General features: G+C 38.0%; 3 protein-coding genes across 4 annotated transcripts; 1 reads left to right on the top strand and 2 right to left on the bottom strand.

Annotated features, from left to right (window-relative positions):
- Positions 1 to 720: 720 nt before the first annotated feature.
- On the top strand, positions 721 to 4,574 carry LOC147863784 (glycosyltransferase family protein 28). Of its 2 annotated transcripts, XM_087319476.1 has the most exons (5): positions 721 to 750; positions 840 to 934; positions 3,206 to 3,398; positions 4,002 to 4,101; positions 4,192 to 4,574. In XM_087319476.1, the coding sequence occupies exons 3-5, from the start codon at positions 3,237 to 3,239 to the stop codon at positions 4,446 to 4,448; spliced, it is 519 nt and encodes a 172-aa protein (XP_087175602.1). In that variant the 5' UTR covers positions 721 to 750; positions 840 to 934; positions 3,206 to 3,236; the 3' UTR covers positions 4,449 to 4,574. The 2 variants fall into 2 exon arrangements, with proteins under 2 accessions (XP_087175602.1, XP_087175601.1); XM_087319475.1 differs by lacking the exon at positions 721 to 750 and having other exon boundaries at positions 776 to 934.
- A 1,194-nt stretch (positions 4,575 to 5,768) lies between these two features.
- LOC147863783 (pentatricopeptide repeat-containing protein At3g26782, mitochondrial-like) lies at positions 5,769 to 8,917 on the bottom strand. Its single transcript, XM_087319817.1, has one exon. It carries the CDS (start codon positions 8,767 to 8,769, stop codon positions 5,875 to 5,877), a length of 2,895 nt encoding a protein of 964 aa, XP_087175943.1. The 5' UTR covers positions 8,770 to 8,917; the 3' UTR covers positions 5,769 to 5,874.
- Positions 8,918 to 10,575: 1,658 nt separating this feature from the next.
- On the bottom strand, positions 10,576 to 13,889 carry LOC147863782 (BTB/POZ domain-containing protein At1g63850-like). Its single transcript, XM_087319769.1, has 2 exons — positions 12,440 to 13,889; positions 10,576 to 12,023 (listed from the first exon to the last, which is right to left on the bottom strand). The coding sequence occupies exons 1-2, from the start codon at positions 13,403 to 13,405 to the stop codon at positions 11,046 to 11,048; spliced, it is 1,944 nt and encodes a 647-aa protein (XP_087175895.1). The 5' UTR covers positions 13,406 to 13,889; the 3' UTR covers positions 10,576 to 11,045.
- Positions 13,890 to 15,625: the final 1,736 nt, after the last annotated feature.

The raw sequence follows: 15,625 nt of genomic DNA, 5'->3' as shown, positions 1-15,625 counted from the left end.
AGCTTGTAGCACTAACAAATAACTATGTACACATATGAGAATATCTATGCTACATGCTAAAAAAAGGGGTATTCCAGTAAATAGTGAAAACAGAGGTATTTAATTGGGTGGTTCCATTCTTCTTTCTACTTGCAATACTAAAGAGAGAGGCTACTTTAGGAATGCTTTAAACCCGGCTGCCGCTATGACAAATAGCGTAAAAGCTAACATAACTTGGTCATGTTATAGACATCCCAAAACCTAAATGCAACACGTGTAAATACCAAAAAAGGGTATCTTGGTAAATTTTGGGACAAATAGCCCGGAAAGCTTTTTTAACACATTTTGCCTCATCCTATTGACACCGATATGTTGGATCATGTGGCACTAAAGAGGGGTATCCTTAGGGTAATCTGGTAAATCACCCCAAAAAAAGCTGGACATCTTCTAGTTGCAGGGAGCACCACCTTATATGGAGGCTCCATTCCATGCACATAGTTTGCCAGATCATCTAAATTCTAACGTAATTAGTGAAAGCACTTACAAAGTTTGCCAAGATCATCTAGAGGTTACCTACCACACATGTGGTAAGGAACAGGGGTATTCTGGTAATTTGGAAAAGCTCAGGGGTATTACTGTAAATATGTATAGCCAAAGACCGAATGCCTGCCTCGTTTGCGGTCTGGTCTGTCTCTCTTTCTTCCCTATTAGGTCATGATCTCTTCTTCAAATTTTCTGGCGAATTTTGAGCTCCTCCTGACATTTTTCAAGGTCATAATTTCTCCATTTCCCTCCCTCCCTCTGTTTGTGCGGATTTATTCATTTACTGGCTTTTTGCTCGGTTATGCGCTCGAATAAAGGATGGTCGTTATTCATAACCAGATCTCCTCCTCCGATAACCGCATCTTTATCATTCTAAGTGGGAAAAACAAATAATTCTCTGTTTCTGTTTCTGGTAAGCAATCTTATGTAAATTTGCTGGCAATAGTTTTAGCTGCATGGTTGATTAATTGCTCTCACAATATCAGTAGGATAATTTATTTAGTACTTGCAATGTTTTTGTAATATTTGATCAACCTGGCTGACTAGCTTTTTCATTATATGTGCTTAAGACTTTCTGTATTCTGAGAACATGGTGAGCTAACTATTTTCCCTGTAATTGATCGATGTGCATAATAAATTAGCAACAAAGTGGGTTGATATTCTGCAGACATTTGAACAACATAAATTGATTCAGTTCTGAATTATTCAGCAACGTGGTTGTTTTAGTTTCTTACAATGTTTGAGTAAAATGGTTATTTTTTGCAATAGCTGTGCAAACGGCTGATCAATGTGTGCATTTCTTGAGCCACATGGTTGATCATGTTGTGCTTTAACTGAGTAAAATGGGTGTTTTTGGTAAGTGTTATTGATTAATTTCTGAAACGTGTGAGCAGCATAAATTGATTAATGTATGTCACATTAGACCGTCATGTCTCACATTAATATAGATTTTTAAAAAAATCTCTGAAGAGTGAATGGATTTTCTTCTCCTTGCGTCTTCTAAACTGCATGTTTGTAATGTACATAATATAACAAAATGCCCTTTATAAAAAGAAAAGAAAGAAAGAAATGTTGTATAAATGTTTGCAAAAGACTGAAATTACCAGAGACCAAAGTTACATTATCTGATACAAGATACAAGTGTCAGATGTAAGCTAGTCAGAGTGAGAGTGAGATAGATAGAAATAAGCCCAAACTTTCTCTCATCCCGTTAGTTTTTGAAATTTTCGAGCTAGTCAGCTACGTCCAATTAATACACCGAATTCTCACCCATACATATTGGCTCAAGCTGATCTAATCGTTACATCAGAATTATGTCTCTAGTATCTGAATAAAGTATCAGCCACTACATTATTTTTGCCCATAATGTGAATCTGAATAAACTATAAACATAATGTGAAGTTTTACTTTTATACATCCATTTGAATCAGTAACCATAATTAGAGATCAAAGGTATGAGTGCAGTCTTGTGTTTATGCCTTATATAACCTTATGGTGGTAGCGTTGAATCTAAAGCAATGGGTGTGATGCTACATTCATTGACAAAAACATTCACATTCTGATGCAGACCTCAAGATTTCTGTCAACAAATTTCTCTAAAAAAAATCATTACAAATCCATTTCTGTAACCCAAGGTTTGAAATCAATTGTATGCACCAAATCGTCCTCCTCTACTATTTGTCTATCTCTGTGGTTGCATAACCAGGATCATGGAAGATCAAAACAGTGAAATTTGGCAACTATCTTAGTTTTTGTTTTCCCTATTACGTATTCATTTCGGAGTGCATTGTCATGATTGTTGGTCCCATGGGTTGTGTTGACTCCCCATGGATGTTACTGTTATCATTGTCATCATCATCATCTCTTCTACAGCTGCATTTCTCTATGATCTGTTACAGCCTCATTTTGGTTACATGGATGTGCATCCTGTTACCTGATAGATGATGCACTTAAAGATGATAGTGGAAAGATTTAGAAGATGTGTATGGTAATAGAGATTCTACAATCAGAATTTGATACTATGGTGACAGTGTAATGGATGGGCAGGATTCAAAAGAGATCCTGAGGCTTAGATATCGAGGATCTCAACATTATAATGGGCGCGTAACTGCTATTATGTTTCCAGAATTTCATTTGGAGTATCCATTATCAAGCCTTGATTTAAACTATTCATATTCGATTCTGTTCTGACAATGTTTTTACACAGTTATATAAATGATTTGGTTAGGGCATAGTATGTTTGGAACCATCTCAGATATACATGCCCATCTATAGAGCACATGATTGTCAGAGAGGATGGGAAACTCACAGAGTACTGAAACCAAATGAATTTCATGTGTGTGATTATCAATGGACAAAAGAAGGGTGTGATTTCATGTTTGCATTTGCCATAGCTTATCCAGTTCTAGTTAAAAAGGGTTTTCACACTCCTATTCCAGCAGTTGGTATATATCCAGTTGATCAAGATTATGCTGCAAAATGACCATTCACAAGCTTATGGGCCAATATCTTGGCTGATTGGTTTGATTAATGTATTATGCATCTATCCATGCTTGATAGGAACCCTCAAGTATTTTTCCAGTGAGCTAGTATTTTGTATATATGAATGGAATGAATAAAAGACATCTGCATTATTTGTATAATTTTTGTTCCATGTGTAGTTGATGGCCTTCTTCATATGCAGGTTTTGATTGCTCACTGACAGGTGGAATCGGATGGGTGTCGGAGGTAAGCAGGTATTTGTAACTGTGGGTACTACCTCATTTGATGCTCTCATTAGAACTATAGATACTCCGGAGTGCAAAGCTGCAATTTCTCGGAAAGGTTATTCTTCCCTACTAATACAAATGGGGCGTGGCTCCTACATTCCTTCTCAGGTATGCACATGTGTGTTATTGTAGCATATTGATAGAAGCCATAATAATGATAAGATAATGGGACAAAAAAACCCATGTAAAATGTGCATGTATCATATTAGAATTCAGAAATTAGAGGATCATCACTAATTTTTTTTGCTTAATGCACTTACCAAGTAGATGCATAATTATATATCACCAAATAGTGGGTACTCTTCTTTAATTAAAAATGTGGTTTTAAATATTTTGGATATACATTATAAATTATTTAGATCTGGTGCATGCAAGTAATAAAAATGCCACACAAGGAGTTTCCAACAGTAACCATACATGGAAAAGATTAACTTTCTCATTGGCAAAGCAATGGTAATGTGTTCCATGCAGATAAATATTAGAAAAAAACACCAAAATATCCTAAACTGTTTGTATTTTTACCTGAATGCCCCTATGTTTACAAAATTGCTAGCATAACCCTTGGTCTTCAGAAATAGTACTATCATAGGGAGATATTCTGGTGAATTTTGAAAACTGAGTAGGGTTGTTCTGTCTGATGTTTTGTTGTTTTCCCCTAAATATCATCCTCGGCATAATATGAAAGTTTTTGAACATAGATCCTTTCTACAGACTTCTGAAGATGAGTCTGGCTTGGAAGTAAGTTTCTTCAAATTTGCACCGAATCTACAAGATCACATGAAGGCCGCTTCTTTAATCATCAGTCATGCAGGTAAAAATAATATGTGGTTTTGTATTCAAAATATATATCATGTAGCCTTTTGTAACGTTCTTTATAAGTACAGCTAATAAATTTAAGCAGGTTCTGGAAGTATCTTCGAGGCATTACGAATGGGCAAACCTCTTCTAGTCATTGTTAATGAAGCATTGATGGATAATCATCAAGTTGAATTGGCGGAGGAATTAGCTGCACAAAAGTACTTGTATTATGCATCGCCAAAGACATTAGTAGAGACAATAAATAACATGAATTTAGACACACTTATTCCTTATAAGGCTTCAAATCCCTCCGCTGTCGTGAAATCCTTGTACTCTTTTTTGGGTTTTCATAACAACTAATATCATTTAACATTGTTTCCTCATGAAGGGGATTCTATTTAAATAATGCAGACAAGCGGAAGCTCAATTGTAACATGATTTCCAATTTGGAGATCTACTTCAGTGTACAAAGAATTTTCCCTCTCTCATATGGTGGCGGCTAAAGATTGTGCATGGAATTTTGTTTTATAGAAGTACAAAAATCATGTACGAAAAGTGAGCTAATAATTGCCTTCGCAATTTAGAATTTATTATGTCCCTTTATTTAACTGAACTTCATCTTGTTCATGCCAGCATGTTTTTAATTTAGAGGAGAAAATGATTAGAATGGAGGTATGCAAAGCTACACTATATATATACATGAAAGAGTATCAAATAATGTCTATTCAAGCCGTACTATTGTGATAAGATGATATACTGAAATCATGATTAGTGATTAGTCCCTTTTTTTGAGCATCAAAAGATGATTCTGGATCTCTCTTTGATTAAGAGTCTACCAAAGCCTAATTTATCCCTATTCTTGCTGCTCAAGAGAAAGGTAGACTTCGTTATTGTCCTCGTAGGTTGAGTGGAACAGTTTCACATAGTGCATTTGGTGTTGGTAAGCGATTCTTTTGACTGGTAAAGAATTTTTATGATGAGTGTTGCAATTGAAAGTGCATCATATTGTGACTGAAGAGGAAGAGAGACAGAGATCAATGGTTTTTTCGCTCCAACATCATGAGCACCCAAGTGAAGCTTGGTATGGCCACATGGACCCAAGTACAAAATTTTTCTTAATGTGTCTCCTTCCTAAGAAGGGATATTCATACTCCGAACCACAAAATCTTGGTGTGAATAAGGCATACAACTATGAGCTCAACCTTCTAGGTGTTCCCTTTGGCGCGGCACTCAAGTCATCACCCCGTTTTATTATGTCATGATGGCTTTCTTGAATAGCACTATACATTATAGATGGCGATGCTAGAGAGAGGTAGTGTTACGGATGCAAGATGATGTTTGATGAGTGGGATGAGAGAAAAAGTGAGATGAGCGAGAACACGGGAAATATACAAAAAGGGAAATGTTGATACTAGCTTTTTATTGGGTCAAAAAATGGTCTCAGAAGTACCAAAGAGACACCCAAAATTATTAGAGACATCAGTCTTTCAGTTGCATTACTGTTATTACGCTCTCACCTCAATATCCACATACTCAACTAAAATTAATAGCATCACACATCAATCTCTCCGAGTTTTAAGATACACAGAGTTACTGTCCAGGACATAACAATGGTATATGAAAATGTCCACAAACTTTGCCAAAAAAAATTTCTTTTCTTTGATCTTTGAAATGTAAAAGAATTGACCTTAAATTTGCTAAGGCAATTTATTTTGAGTGAGTCCTCTCCATACATTATTTACAAATAAACTCTAAACTTGTGTTTAGTGCTCTGGAAGATCAAGACTCAAAACATATCCCCACAAGAACACATATTGTCCTTGAAATGATGGATGCAAGAGCTATCCCTAATAATGATCTCACGTTTCTCAACTTTTGATATGATCTTGCTTGTGTTATGGCAATCAATACACATTCTCAAGTTTTTACTCACTCTTAGTGTTGTTCCTTGTGGAGTGTTAATGAGTCCGAAAGCTATAGCTAATTTCTCAGCGTGTTCACACAAGGCCTCTTCTTTCTCGCTATCTGGAATGAGTTTCAATACCAAATCCAAATGAGGCAAATGTCCTTTGTTCATTTTCATGCTAGAGCTTATACGATTCATGATAGACACCACTTCTTCGGTTGCTTCTTCACCCACCAAGAACTCATGAACTTTCTTGTCCACTTCTATGCAAGCGATTGCTCCCTTTTTCTTGGCGCCCATATGCTTTCTTAGCTCATCTATCCTATATGCATCACTCAATCTTCCAACATGTGCATAAAGATCTGCCATGAGCACATACCATGCTGAGTCTTCTGGATTGATCTCCACAAGCTTCTCAAAGCATCTAAACCCTAGCTCAACTTCACCATATGTTTTACAAGCACTTAGTATAGCAACCAACATCTCTTCCGATGTTGACGATAAACCAAGCATTTCCAAGAGCCTCTCAGCCTCATATAAATGCCCTGATCGTGATATAAGGTTGAGTATACAAGAATAATGCTGTGAGGTTGGGGTTATGCCGAACTTCTCTTTCATTGTCTTTAGGTAGTAATATGCCTCCTCTAGTAAAGAAGCATGATTGCATGCAGCCAGAAGGCATGTGAATGTGATTGCATCTGGCTTTATATCTTCTTGAAGCATTTCTTCAAAGCATTGCATTGCCATATTGCCCATATGATTAATACCAAAGTATTTTATCATCAAGCTCCATGATGCAGAGTCTCGAAAATGCAAACTATTAAAAACTATCTTTGCTTCTGTAAGTGAGCCACATTCAGCATACATGCTGATAAGACTTCTACATACAAATAAGTCTTGTGCGAGCCCATTTTTTCTTACGTCAGAATGGATATCTCTGCCTATATCCAGAGCTCCAATACTACCACATATTGCCAGTACACAAGAATATGTAACTTTATCTGGAACTAGGTTTTGTTCAAGTTGTTGCATTTCCTGAAAAAGTTCCAATGCTTTTGCAGAAAAGCCACAGCATGCATACCCAGAAATCAAAGCATTCCATGAGACAATATCTCGATCTAATATATTATCAAAAACATTTTGTGCTTCCTTTACAAAGCCACACTTTGAGTACATTGCGACCAAGGTGTTTAATATCCTCATATCATTCTGGAATTCAGTTTCCTTTAGGTGGCGGTGGATTTCTCGGCCTTTATCCACAGCTCCTATGCTGGCACACGCTTTCAAGACACATGAAAAAGTAACAATACTGGGGGTAAGACCCATTTGAAGCATGGCTTCAAAGCAAGATATGGTCTCCTCTCCATGCCCATGTTCACTATATCCGCTGATCAATGCATTCCAAGAAACCACATCTGGAACCAGTACCTTGTCAAAGACTTTTTGTGCCTCTTCAAGCCTACCACATCTTGCATACATGCTCACCAAACTATTGGCCAATGGCACATCTCTTCCAAAAAATCCCTTTATTTCAATTTCATTATGAAACTCTTGGCCAGTCACTATATCTCCGATGATGGCACAAGCTTTCAAAATACATATGTATGTGAGGGAGGTCGGAAAAACACCCTCATTTAGCATTTCTTCAAAAGTAGTTAGAGCATCTCTTCCTAAGCCATGTTCAGCTAATTCTCCAATCATTGTCGTCCAAACCACCACATCCCTAACTGGCATATTGTCGAATACTTCCCAGGCTTCTGAGAACAGCGCAACGCTTGCATAAATTCTAACTAAATTGCTGCCCACAAAAAGGTCTGAATCAAGCTCTTTTTGTTGGGCCTCGGCATGTATCTGTTTAGCCTTCTGTATGGCATCTACAACATTTCTATTGGAACGTATCTTTTTAGTACCCTTATATATGGAATCAATAATAATTCTATTGGCGTAATTCGCTTTGCCCTTCTCTATGACATTACTACAAGCTTTTAAAGCACATGCATATGTATAAGCATTTGGAGAAACACCTGCTCCCTTCATTTGATCAAAGCATTCAAGCGCTTTACCTTCATTTCCATGATCAACATATGCGGAGATGAGTGTTGTCCATGCTATAACATCTTGATCACACAATCTATTGAACATCGTATGAAGCTCATAGAGTGAATTGTCATCACCATCGCATTTTGCATACATATTCACCAATGCATTACCAATGAAGAGAGTTCTTTCAAATCCATTGAATACAATCTGAGCATGAATTTGTTGACCTTGCTTAAGATCCTTCCCTGTAGTACACATTTTCAACAAACTCATAAGTGTATAAGGGTTGGAATGAATACTTGCATTATCTCTGAAAGATTCAAATGCGTCATTTTCTTTCTCGTAATGAATACTCGGAAGTGGGCAAAAAGCTTCATTTTTTTTGTCAGATTGAATAAAAGCAGCTGCAAATGACCCAGAAATTTTGTTTCCTTTGATACAATTTGTACTCCTTCTATCTTTAAATGATCCAAAAGCTTCATTTGCTTGGCCATAGTGAATATTGTCTTTAAATGATTCCCCAATAAGAAATGGGTGGCACTTAAATGCTGAATTCTCTTTTACAATCTCACTGCCAGAGCGAGGATTTTCTTCCTTCGGAAGAAGATTTGCGAGTGGAGGTTTAACGGCAATGGTGATCTTCTTCTGCCATTCTTCTTCTCCATCTTCTTCTTCATCTTGCGATGAAGCTCTGCAGAGAGGGATGGGATGAAGGAAGGAGAGGAGGGAATGCATGGTGGGGGAGGAAATGTGAGGTGCGCCGCTCTGTTTTGTGCGATGGCTTTCCTTTGCTTCATTTCCATGTTCTACTGATGATGAACGATCTGTCCCATTCCTTCATGATCCACAATGATAGACAGGGATAGAAAGAGAAAGAGAGAGAGATGGATGGTCATGGCTTCAACCTCTACATTCCACAATGGCATCTAGTAAATTAAGAGGACCTCTACATTCATCTACTAAACTAAGAGGATATGAATGGACACTATTATAGAGACCCACCGCTTGTAGATTAACAACTTACTACTAGGGTAAGCTAATTATGATAAAAGACCAATTGTATGCGTGTCGTGTTGATGGGCGGTCGAGCCTAGTGATTTCGTGGGTAAGGCATTCCCTACCGGCAATCGGTGTGGTCCAAAACATAGTTTAGTCGATGAGCGAGAGGCTACCTTTCACATATATGTGTGACAACTCGGTAACGATGATGCTAAGGTCCATATAGTTTCATCTCCATTCCTTTTGAAGACATTGCTTGATGTCACCATCCATTGTTTTTCTTCTATATGGCTGGTGACCCTTGGGGGAAATTCCATGATGAGCACGACAAATCCATACATAATTTTCAGTGACAAAAGTGTCTCCCTCGGCTTCTTGGGTGTAGGTAGGTTGGGACATAACTCAGCCCCTAAGTTGGCTAATCCAAAGGTTGAACTATGTGAGGTAGATATAGCCACAACCCTCTTGACATCTATTCAAATAACAAAACTATGAAATGTAATGTATTCAGTCAGGTATAGGGAGAATCATCGCGAATAGGCGAAAATAGAGTTAGTAGAATACGCAAGGCAAGGTGGGTCCTAGCGAAAACTTATGGCAAGACTATGTTGCAAAATGTATTCCGGTAGAAAAAGAACCGTGTAGCGAATAGGTGACAATAGAGTAAGTAGACTTCGAAAGGAAAAGAAATATATTAAAACTACAATACAAGTCTACAAAGAAAGGAGATCTATTTGATCATCAATGTTCTTTTGAAGAGGATCTCCTCCAACAACTAACTCCTTTTAGACAATCCTACTACTTATCCCATGACTTACTAGAACCTTCTATTATTGCACGAAATTGCTCTTCAACGTCAAGCTCTTTGCCAATTCAAGAGCATGCCCAAACATCTTATGATATGAACTACTTCATATCTGCCAAACTATATAATGTGATGGGGATCCAATGGCCACTGCCATTGCACATTGGTGAGAATTCTCTACGTCTTTAGTTTCAAGATGATGAGCTTCATAAGATGTGACCCAATTCTTTGTTCTAGGACTCACATGGAATGGTGCACTCTAATCACACGCCCATGCATTCAATACCTCATCTACCATGAAGTGTCCTGAGCCACAGAGTTGAGGACATCTAATTTATATATACTTAGTTGAAGATGTGGATACTTTATCTGCCAAAAATCACAAACAATCTACAGTTATTGGTCTCTGCTGATCAGTTTTAACAGTTTTTCTAGCTCTTTTTCCATTTTACCACAAGATCTTGTTCATCAAAGTTAAATAGAACTTAGGGTGGCTATACATAATTAAGGAGTAATTGAACAACCCCGCCACCTCCAACATTTCCTCTAGCATGTTTGCATTCTGGTATTATTATGGGGCTCCCCCTACAAGAGATTACTCTCAAATCACAAAATAAAAATGTGTGGAATCTTTATTACAAATTCATTGCATATTGTTACAAAATCTACATATATCCGATTCTAGAATCCACCTATATCCATCTTGATGTGTTGTTAGCTTCTAGGAAAAACCAGAAAAAAAGTGTTCTTAATTTACAGGTCTTGCAAGAAGACTGCAACCATTTCTATATCCTTCATGGTGACCAATACCATGCATAAAAGTTTTCTGTTTGCTCTAATGCATCACGATCCCAAAAGTCTGTCTACAAATGCATGAATAAATTGTTGACAAATCCACCGGATATGTTTGCAAAAAGAACATGCATTGGCCTTTTTATCCAATACACACTAATCTTTTGATTAGTTTGCCAACGGTACATATCCATCTTTGACATGTGTGCTTGTTCTACATTTGGATACCAGGAAAATACTCTAATTTACATGAGGAAGGCCCCCTAAAAGGAATATATATAAATATATATACCGAGATTGAGGAGAAGATGTCCCTCCTACAAATCACACACGAACCATAAATTTTCTTCAATCCCCACCACCACAGGCTTTATCACACTATATTTGATTTACCCTACATAGATTCCAAAAGCCCTCAATCTTTGGTAATCACAGGTGGTGTCTCTAGTGGAAAAAACATGCGCTCCATTGAAGTTCGAATGAATGTTCGCCTCCACCAAGTCTCGAATGCCCGTTGCAAATTTGGGCAGTCATCACCATTCTTAAGGAACCTGTCGAACCAAGCTAACATCATCACCTGTTGCTGTTTAAGAGGGAGTGTCAAGATGGTTTGACTAATCCCATCCTCCACGACCTTTCTATCTAGACCCTTACATGCCCTTTGCATCCATCCAAAGTCATCGAAAAGAGGTTGTAGCCAATTGTGCAGTAACATAAATCTAACCTCCTTTGGTGCCAACACATGGCCTTTCCCAAGTGCGACACATAGGCTGGCTGTCACGCGGCTCACTTCGTATCGACCAAACACAATCGGAACCTGGCGGTGTGACATGGCAAGATCTGTCTGAAACGCCCAAATCCTGACAAAATCGTCAGCTATCTGTCTGTCAATCATGATCTCCAAGAGCCAGTTCAAATTGTCTGCTTGTCTTGTGATTTGAGCAATAAGCACCCCTCGATCACCACCCATTTTGCCTGACACTTCGGGATTCGATGCTTGATTAAAAATTTCTAGCAGAGCGTTTGTGCATGCACGACATGACTCATATATGCTTTCTTTGCTCAAATCATCAACAGAAGTGGCTCCTGATGATAGACCTTGGGCTGTGTTCTCTCGTAGCATTTTCGAAACTAAGGTCTTCATCTCTCTTCTTGCCTTTTCATCGGTCGCTTTGGTCACAAGATGCAATAGGCTAATCAATACATCTTTGGAACCAGTTAGATCTTCAGTAGAAAGCCTCTGAAGAGCTTCTCTGGCACCGATCTTCTCCGAGTGTTGAAGTTCATTAAGGAGTGATGTTACATTCTCCTCATCATCTTCACCCCATGGAACTGCTTCCAGATACTCAAGGCAAGCGGCCACACCTACTTGAAAGACTATACTTGTACATACCTGTCAAAGAAACAAATATTGAGGAATTTGGTTGTTCACCATCTTCATTATGTCTCCTGATCCTTGTCCACTTATTACAAGCACTTATCTGAATGTCCAGCCAAATATCAAGAGCTTACACAGACTCCTATAAAGCTCTAAACGATTACATAGGCTAATCCTTCAACTTTCCATTGCATTTTTAGCTTGCTTTGAGTTACACATATATTTCAAAAAGTTTTAAGTAAAAAATAAACAAAAAATCTCAAATTATAGTTTAAAAATAAGCCATTTGGGAAATAGTCAGAATTTCTCAATGTAATGCCAAAAGTTCCCAAATGTTAGTGAAATTGTAACAAATCTACCACTCAAGCCGATACAATTTGAAGTCCAACACCATATGCCATACATTTTAAACTCAGGTATAAGTAATGTACCTTCAAAATGCTTAGAACTCGGGAAACAGTCTCTTTAACCAGTGATTTTTTCATGTCATTAGAGTACATCATCCGCAGTGTCTCAACATACATCTCAACATTATCACAATCGGAAATCTCGATGAGACGAGGAACCTCCCCATTCTCGTTCAATCCCAAATCGTTGAACTTGGTCGCAAAAAACTTACTTTGGGTCGCTAGTATTTGGCTATGAACAAAGACAGCAAGACTAGAGCTAGTTGTACCTTCTCGGCTTTTCAAAGTAAGTTTCACATCACAAGAGGAGGGGTCATTAAATCGAAATGTTCCAGTGCCCAGGCTCGAACCCAAAGGTGGTTTGGAGTGCCTCTGGACATTAGATTTCGGAAGGGATCGTCCTTGGATCATCCCCTCGCGATCTTCGTATTGAGAAATCATGTCATATAATGTTGATGCCGCCTTTTTGTTATCAAACGTAGAAGTAACAATGTCATTCATCGCAAGGCCATCGCTAACAAATGAGGCAAAATTCGAGTACTTTGGTGGTGATTCGGACACAATGGCTGGCCCAACCACCCCTCGATTTGTATGTTGGTCATCTGAAGGAGATAACATATCGGGAGGCTTTTTAATATCGAGGTTTGTCCTGCTGATGAATCCTTGCTTTATTAACGCCCCGACCTCGCCAGTCTTAAGGACATCTTTTCTGACACCTTTGTTTCCATCAGGACCAAGCTTTTTTAGCTTCTCCGATCTCGTGTTTGGGGTGCGACCTTCAGGATTCTTTTTTTCTTTTTGTTCTGAGGCTTTGCTTTTGTGATTTTTCTTCTCTAGTTCCTGCATCTGGGCCTTACTCTGGTGTTTGCAAGGCACTCCGGTTGATGCTGTTTGATATGGCAGCACATTAATAGGCGAGGGCCTACTAATGCAACACCATGTTCCTAGCAATTTGGTTCGCACCAATGCCTCACGCTTATGCATATCCATCAGAAAACTTCCCAACAATACGTTCAATAGATCAGAACAAATCAAGGAGCCATAATGTCCACCAAATCAAGCACTTCTACAGACAGCTATATTATATAGGGAGCTGTGTATACATATATATTCTCTGTCCTCTGTTCTTACTACATCAATGGATCGCCTCCAGATATCGGGCAAAAATGTTGCCCAAAATACCAGAAAACTAAACCCACATATATGTAGAAGAAAAAGGCTATGTTTTTAGATACCCACATAAAAACCTAATGGAGATTATACACAAATCTGATAGAAATGGAATGATCCAACGCCAAAAACACAAAGGCAAAGGAAAACAAATTGTAGAAATGGAATGTAACAGAGTTTTGCAATGAAATGAAAAGAAATTTCTGGAGTACAGCTAGGCTAGGCTAGCTCTGTAATGGGACATATTTCTCTTTCTCTTTTATCTAGGGTTTTGTTTTCTTTTGTCTTTGCAAAGATAGATAGATAGATAGATAGATAGATAGATAATGGAAAAGGCAAACAGGAAATATGCTTAGAAAAAAGGTCCTCCCTTGTTGTCTGTTTTCTTTTGTGAAGAATAAATGTCAGCTACTGAGGGGTAGGGAGGGGTTGAGGAAACAAGTGGTAGTTGTTCCCCTTGTTATACATACATATATCATGTACTCTGCTCCTCTGTTTTTCTTCGTCTTTTTTCTTTTTGCTTAGTAAAGCAGAGGAAGAGACTACATACATTATATCAATATGTATATGTAAATATGTACATATGTCATGTACTCTGTTCCTCAGAGTATGTACATGATATATGTATATACATATATAAATAATGTACATATATCAGTATGTATATATATGTATGTCATGTACTCTGTTCCTCTGGTTTTCTTTTTTCTTTTTTCTTTTTTCTCTTTTGTTAGTAAAACAGAGGAAGAACAGAGTACATGATATATGCATATACATTATATAAATAATGTATGTACTCTGTTCCTCTGTTTTGCTTTTTTCCTTTTCTTTTTGCTTAGTAAAGTGTTAGTTGGAACTTGCCAGAGAAGAGGAGGACCTCTCTCTCTCTCTCTCTCTCTCTCTCTCTCTCTCTCTCTGTTTTATTATCGTATCTTACCCTAGTGGTAAGTTGTCAGCACTACAAGCACTCCGTTGTGGGTTTGAAAGCCAACTTCCTCACCTCTCTCTCTCTCTCTCTTCCCTTCCAGCGTATCGCTCATAGGTCATATTTGATCTCCGAAGACGATAATACAATCTATCTATCTCCCTTATATCGAATGCATTCGGAGCTTTTTCCAGTTGGGCACGACCGGTTTCGATTACATGCTAGACTTGATAGGTGGATCACCCACCTTCTCAATTATTGTTTAAGTTGTTTGCCTTCTATTCCATATGTTGCAACGTTGTGGCGGGGGCCATTGGCGCTCCTTGTGTTTACCATCCATAAACGATAGAGAGAAAGTGATGTGTGTCGCACAAAGCCCTTCTCACTTGTCACTGGCTTCTAGTGGCCTACAAGGACTAATGCTCTTTATTGGGCATTATCATGTGCAGAAGCATTGAATGATTGTCACATGGATCCATGTGCCTAAGTGATACATGATACATATACCACATGGGGTGATTGGTAAACAATCAAGTTATGGCATTGGCCATGAGTTTACAACTCAGTAGTAAAGTGCATCCTATTTTTGCATTGTGGCGACATGCCGTTTGTTCTCCCGTATAATTTAGAAGGTACAAATTAGGATACAAAGTCACAATAGCAGTGATATAGTGATGGTGCATTTATGTTTTGGTCTCTCTTATCATTTAAGGGAGATGAGAGAATGTGAAGCCATGTTTGTAATGCAGTGCCATCATATGTGGTATGCTCACTTAGATCATCAAAAGACACGTGTAAGGTACGAAGGGATGATAGTGTATACACAAACTCCGCATGCAAACATGCAAATAATGTTCACTCTCACTCCTCGTACCATAACAAAGCCGTGTAAACATCCTAACATGTAATAATATTGTGGTGTGTCATATCATCCATCCATTCATACATACACACACTTTAGGATAATAGAAAAGTGGCCAATAAAGAAAGAAAGCATATGCAATGATTCTCTAGTTTTTCATCGATCAAAAAAGGAAAAATACACAGAAAAGTGTGACTTGTGTTTGTATTCTTTCATGGTTTTTCTCATTTTGTTTTCTCCGTGTATTCAAAGG

This window comes from Azolla caroliniana, unplaced genomic scaffold, assembly GCF_043228905.1.
Source record: "Azolla caroliniana isolate FFs.n. ecotype wild unplaced genomic scaffold, voAzoCaro1.0.p SCAF_5, whole genome shotgun sequence".
Classification (NCBI taxonomy): domain Eukaryota; kingdom Viridiplantae; phylum Streptophyta; class Polypodiopsida; order Salviniales; family Salviniaceae; genus Azolla; species Azolla caroliniana.
The sequence above is the reverse complement of the archived record's forward strand: the minus strand, read 5'-3'. Positions and strand labels throughout refer to the sequence as shown.

Excerpts from the sequence above, each read along its gene's own strand:
- LOC147863784 (XM_087319476.1), top strand. The coding sequence starts at position 3,237 with ATGGGTGTCGGAGGTAAGCAGGTATTTGTAACTGTGGGTACTACCTCA. Across the intron at positions 3,399-4,001 it reads GCTCCTACATTCCTTCTCAG|ACTTCTGAAGATGAGTCTGG; the intron begins GTATGCACATGT and ends TCCTTTCTACAG. Across the intron at positions 4,102-4,191 it reads TTTAATCATCAGTCATGCAG|GTTCTGGAAGTATCTTCGAG; the intron begins GTAAAAATAATA and ends AAATTTAAGCAG.
- LOC147863782 (XM_087319769.1), bottom strand. The coding sequence starts at position 13,405 with ATGGATATGCATAAGCGTGAGGCATTGGTGCGAACCAAATTGCTAGGA. Across the intron at positions 12,024-12,439 it reads GAGTTCTAAGCATTTTGAAG|GTATGTACAAGTATAGTCTT; the intron begins GTACATTACTTA and ends TTTCTTTGACAG.
- LOC147863783 (XM_087319817.1), bottom strand. The coding sequence starts at position 8,769 with ATGCATTCCCTCCTCTCCTTCCTTCATCCCATCCCTCTCTGCAGAGCT.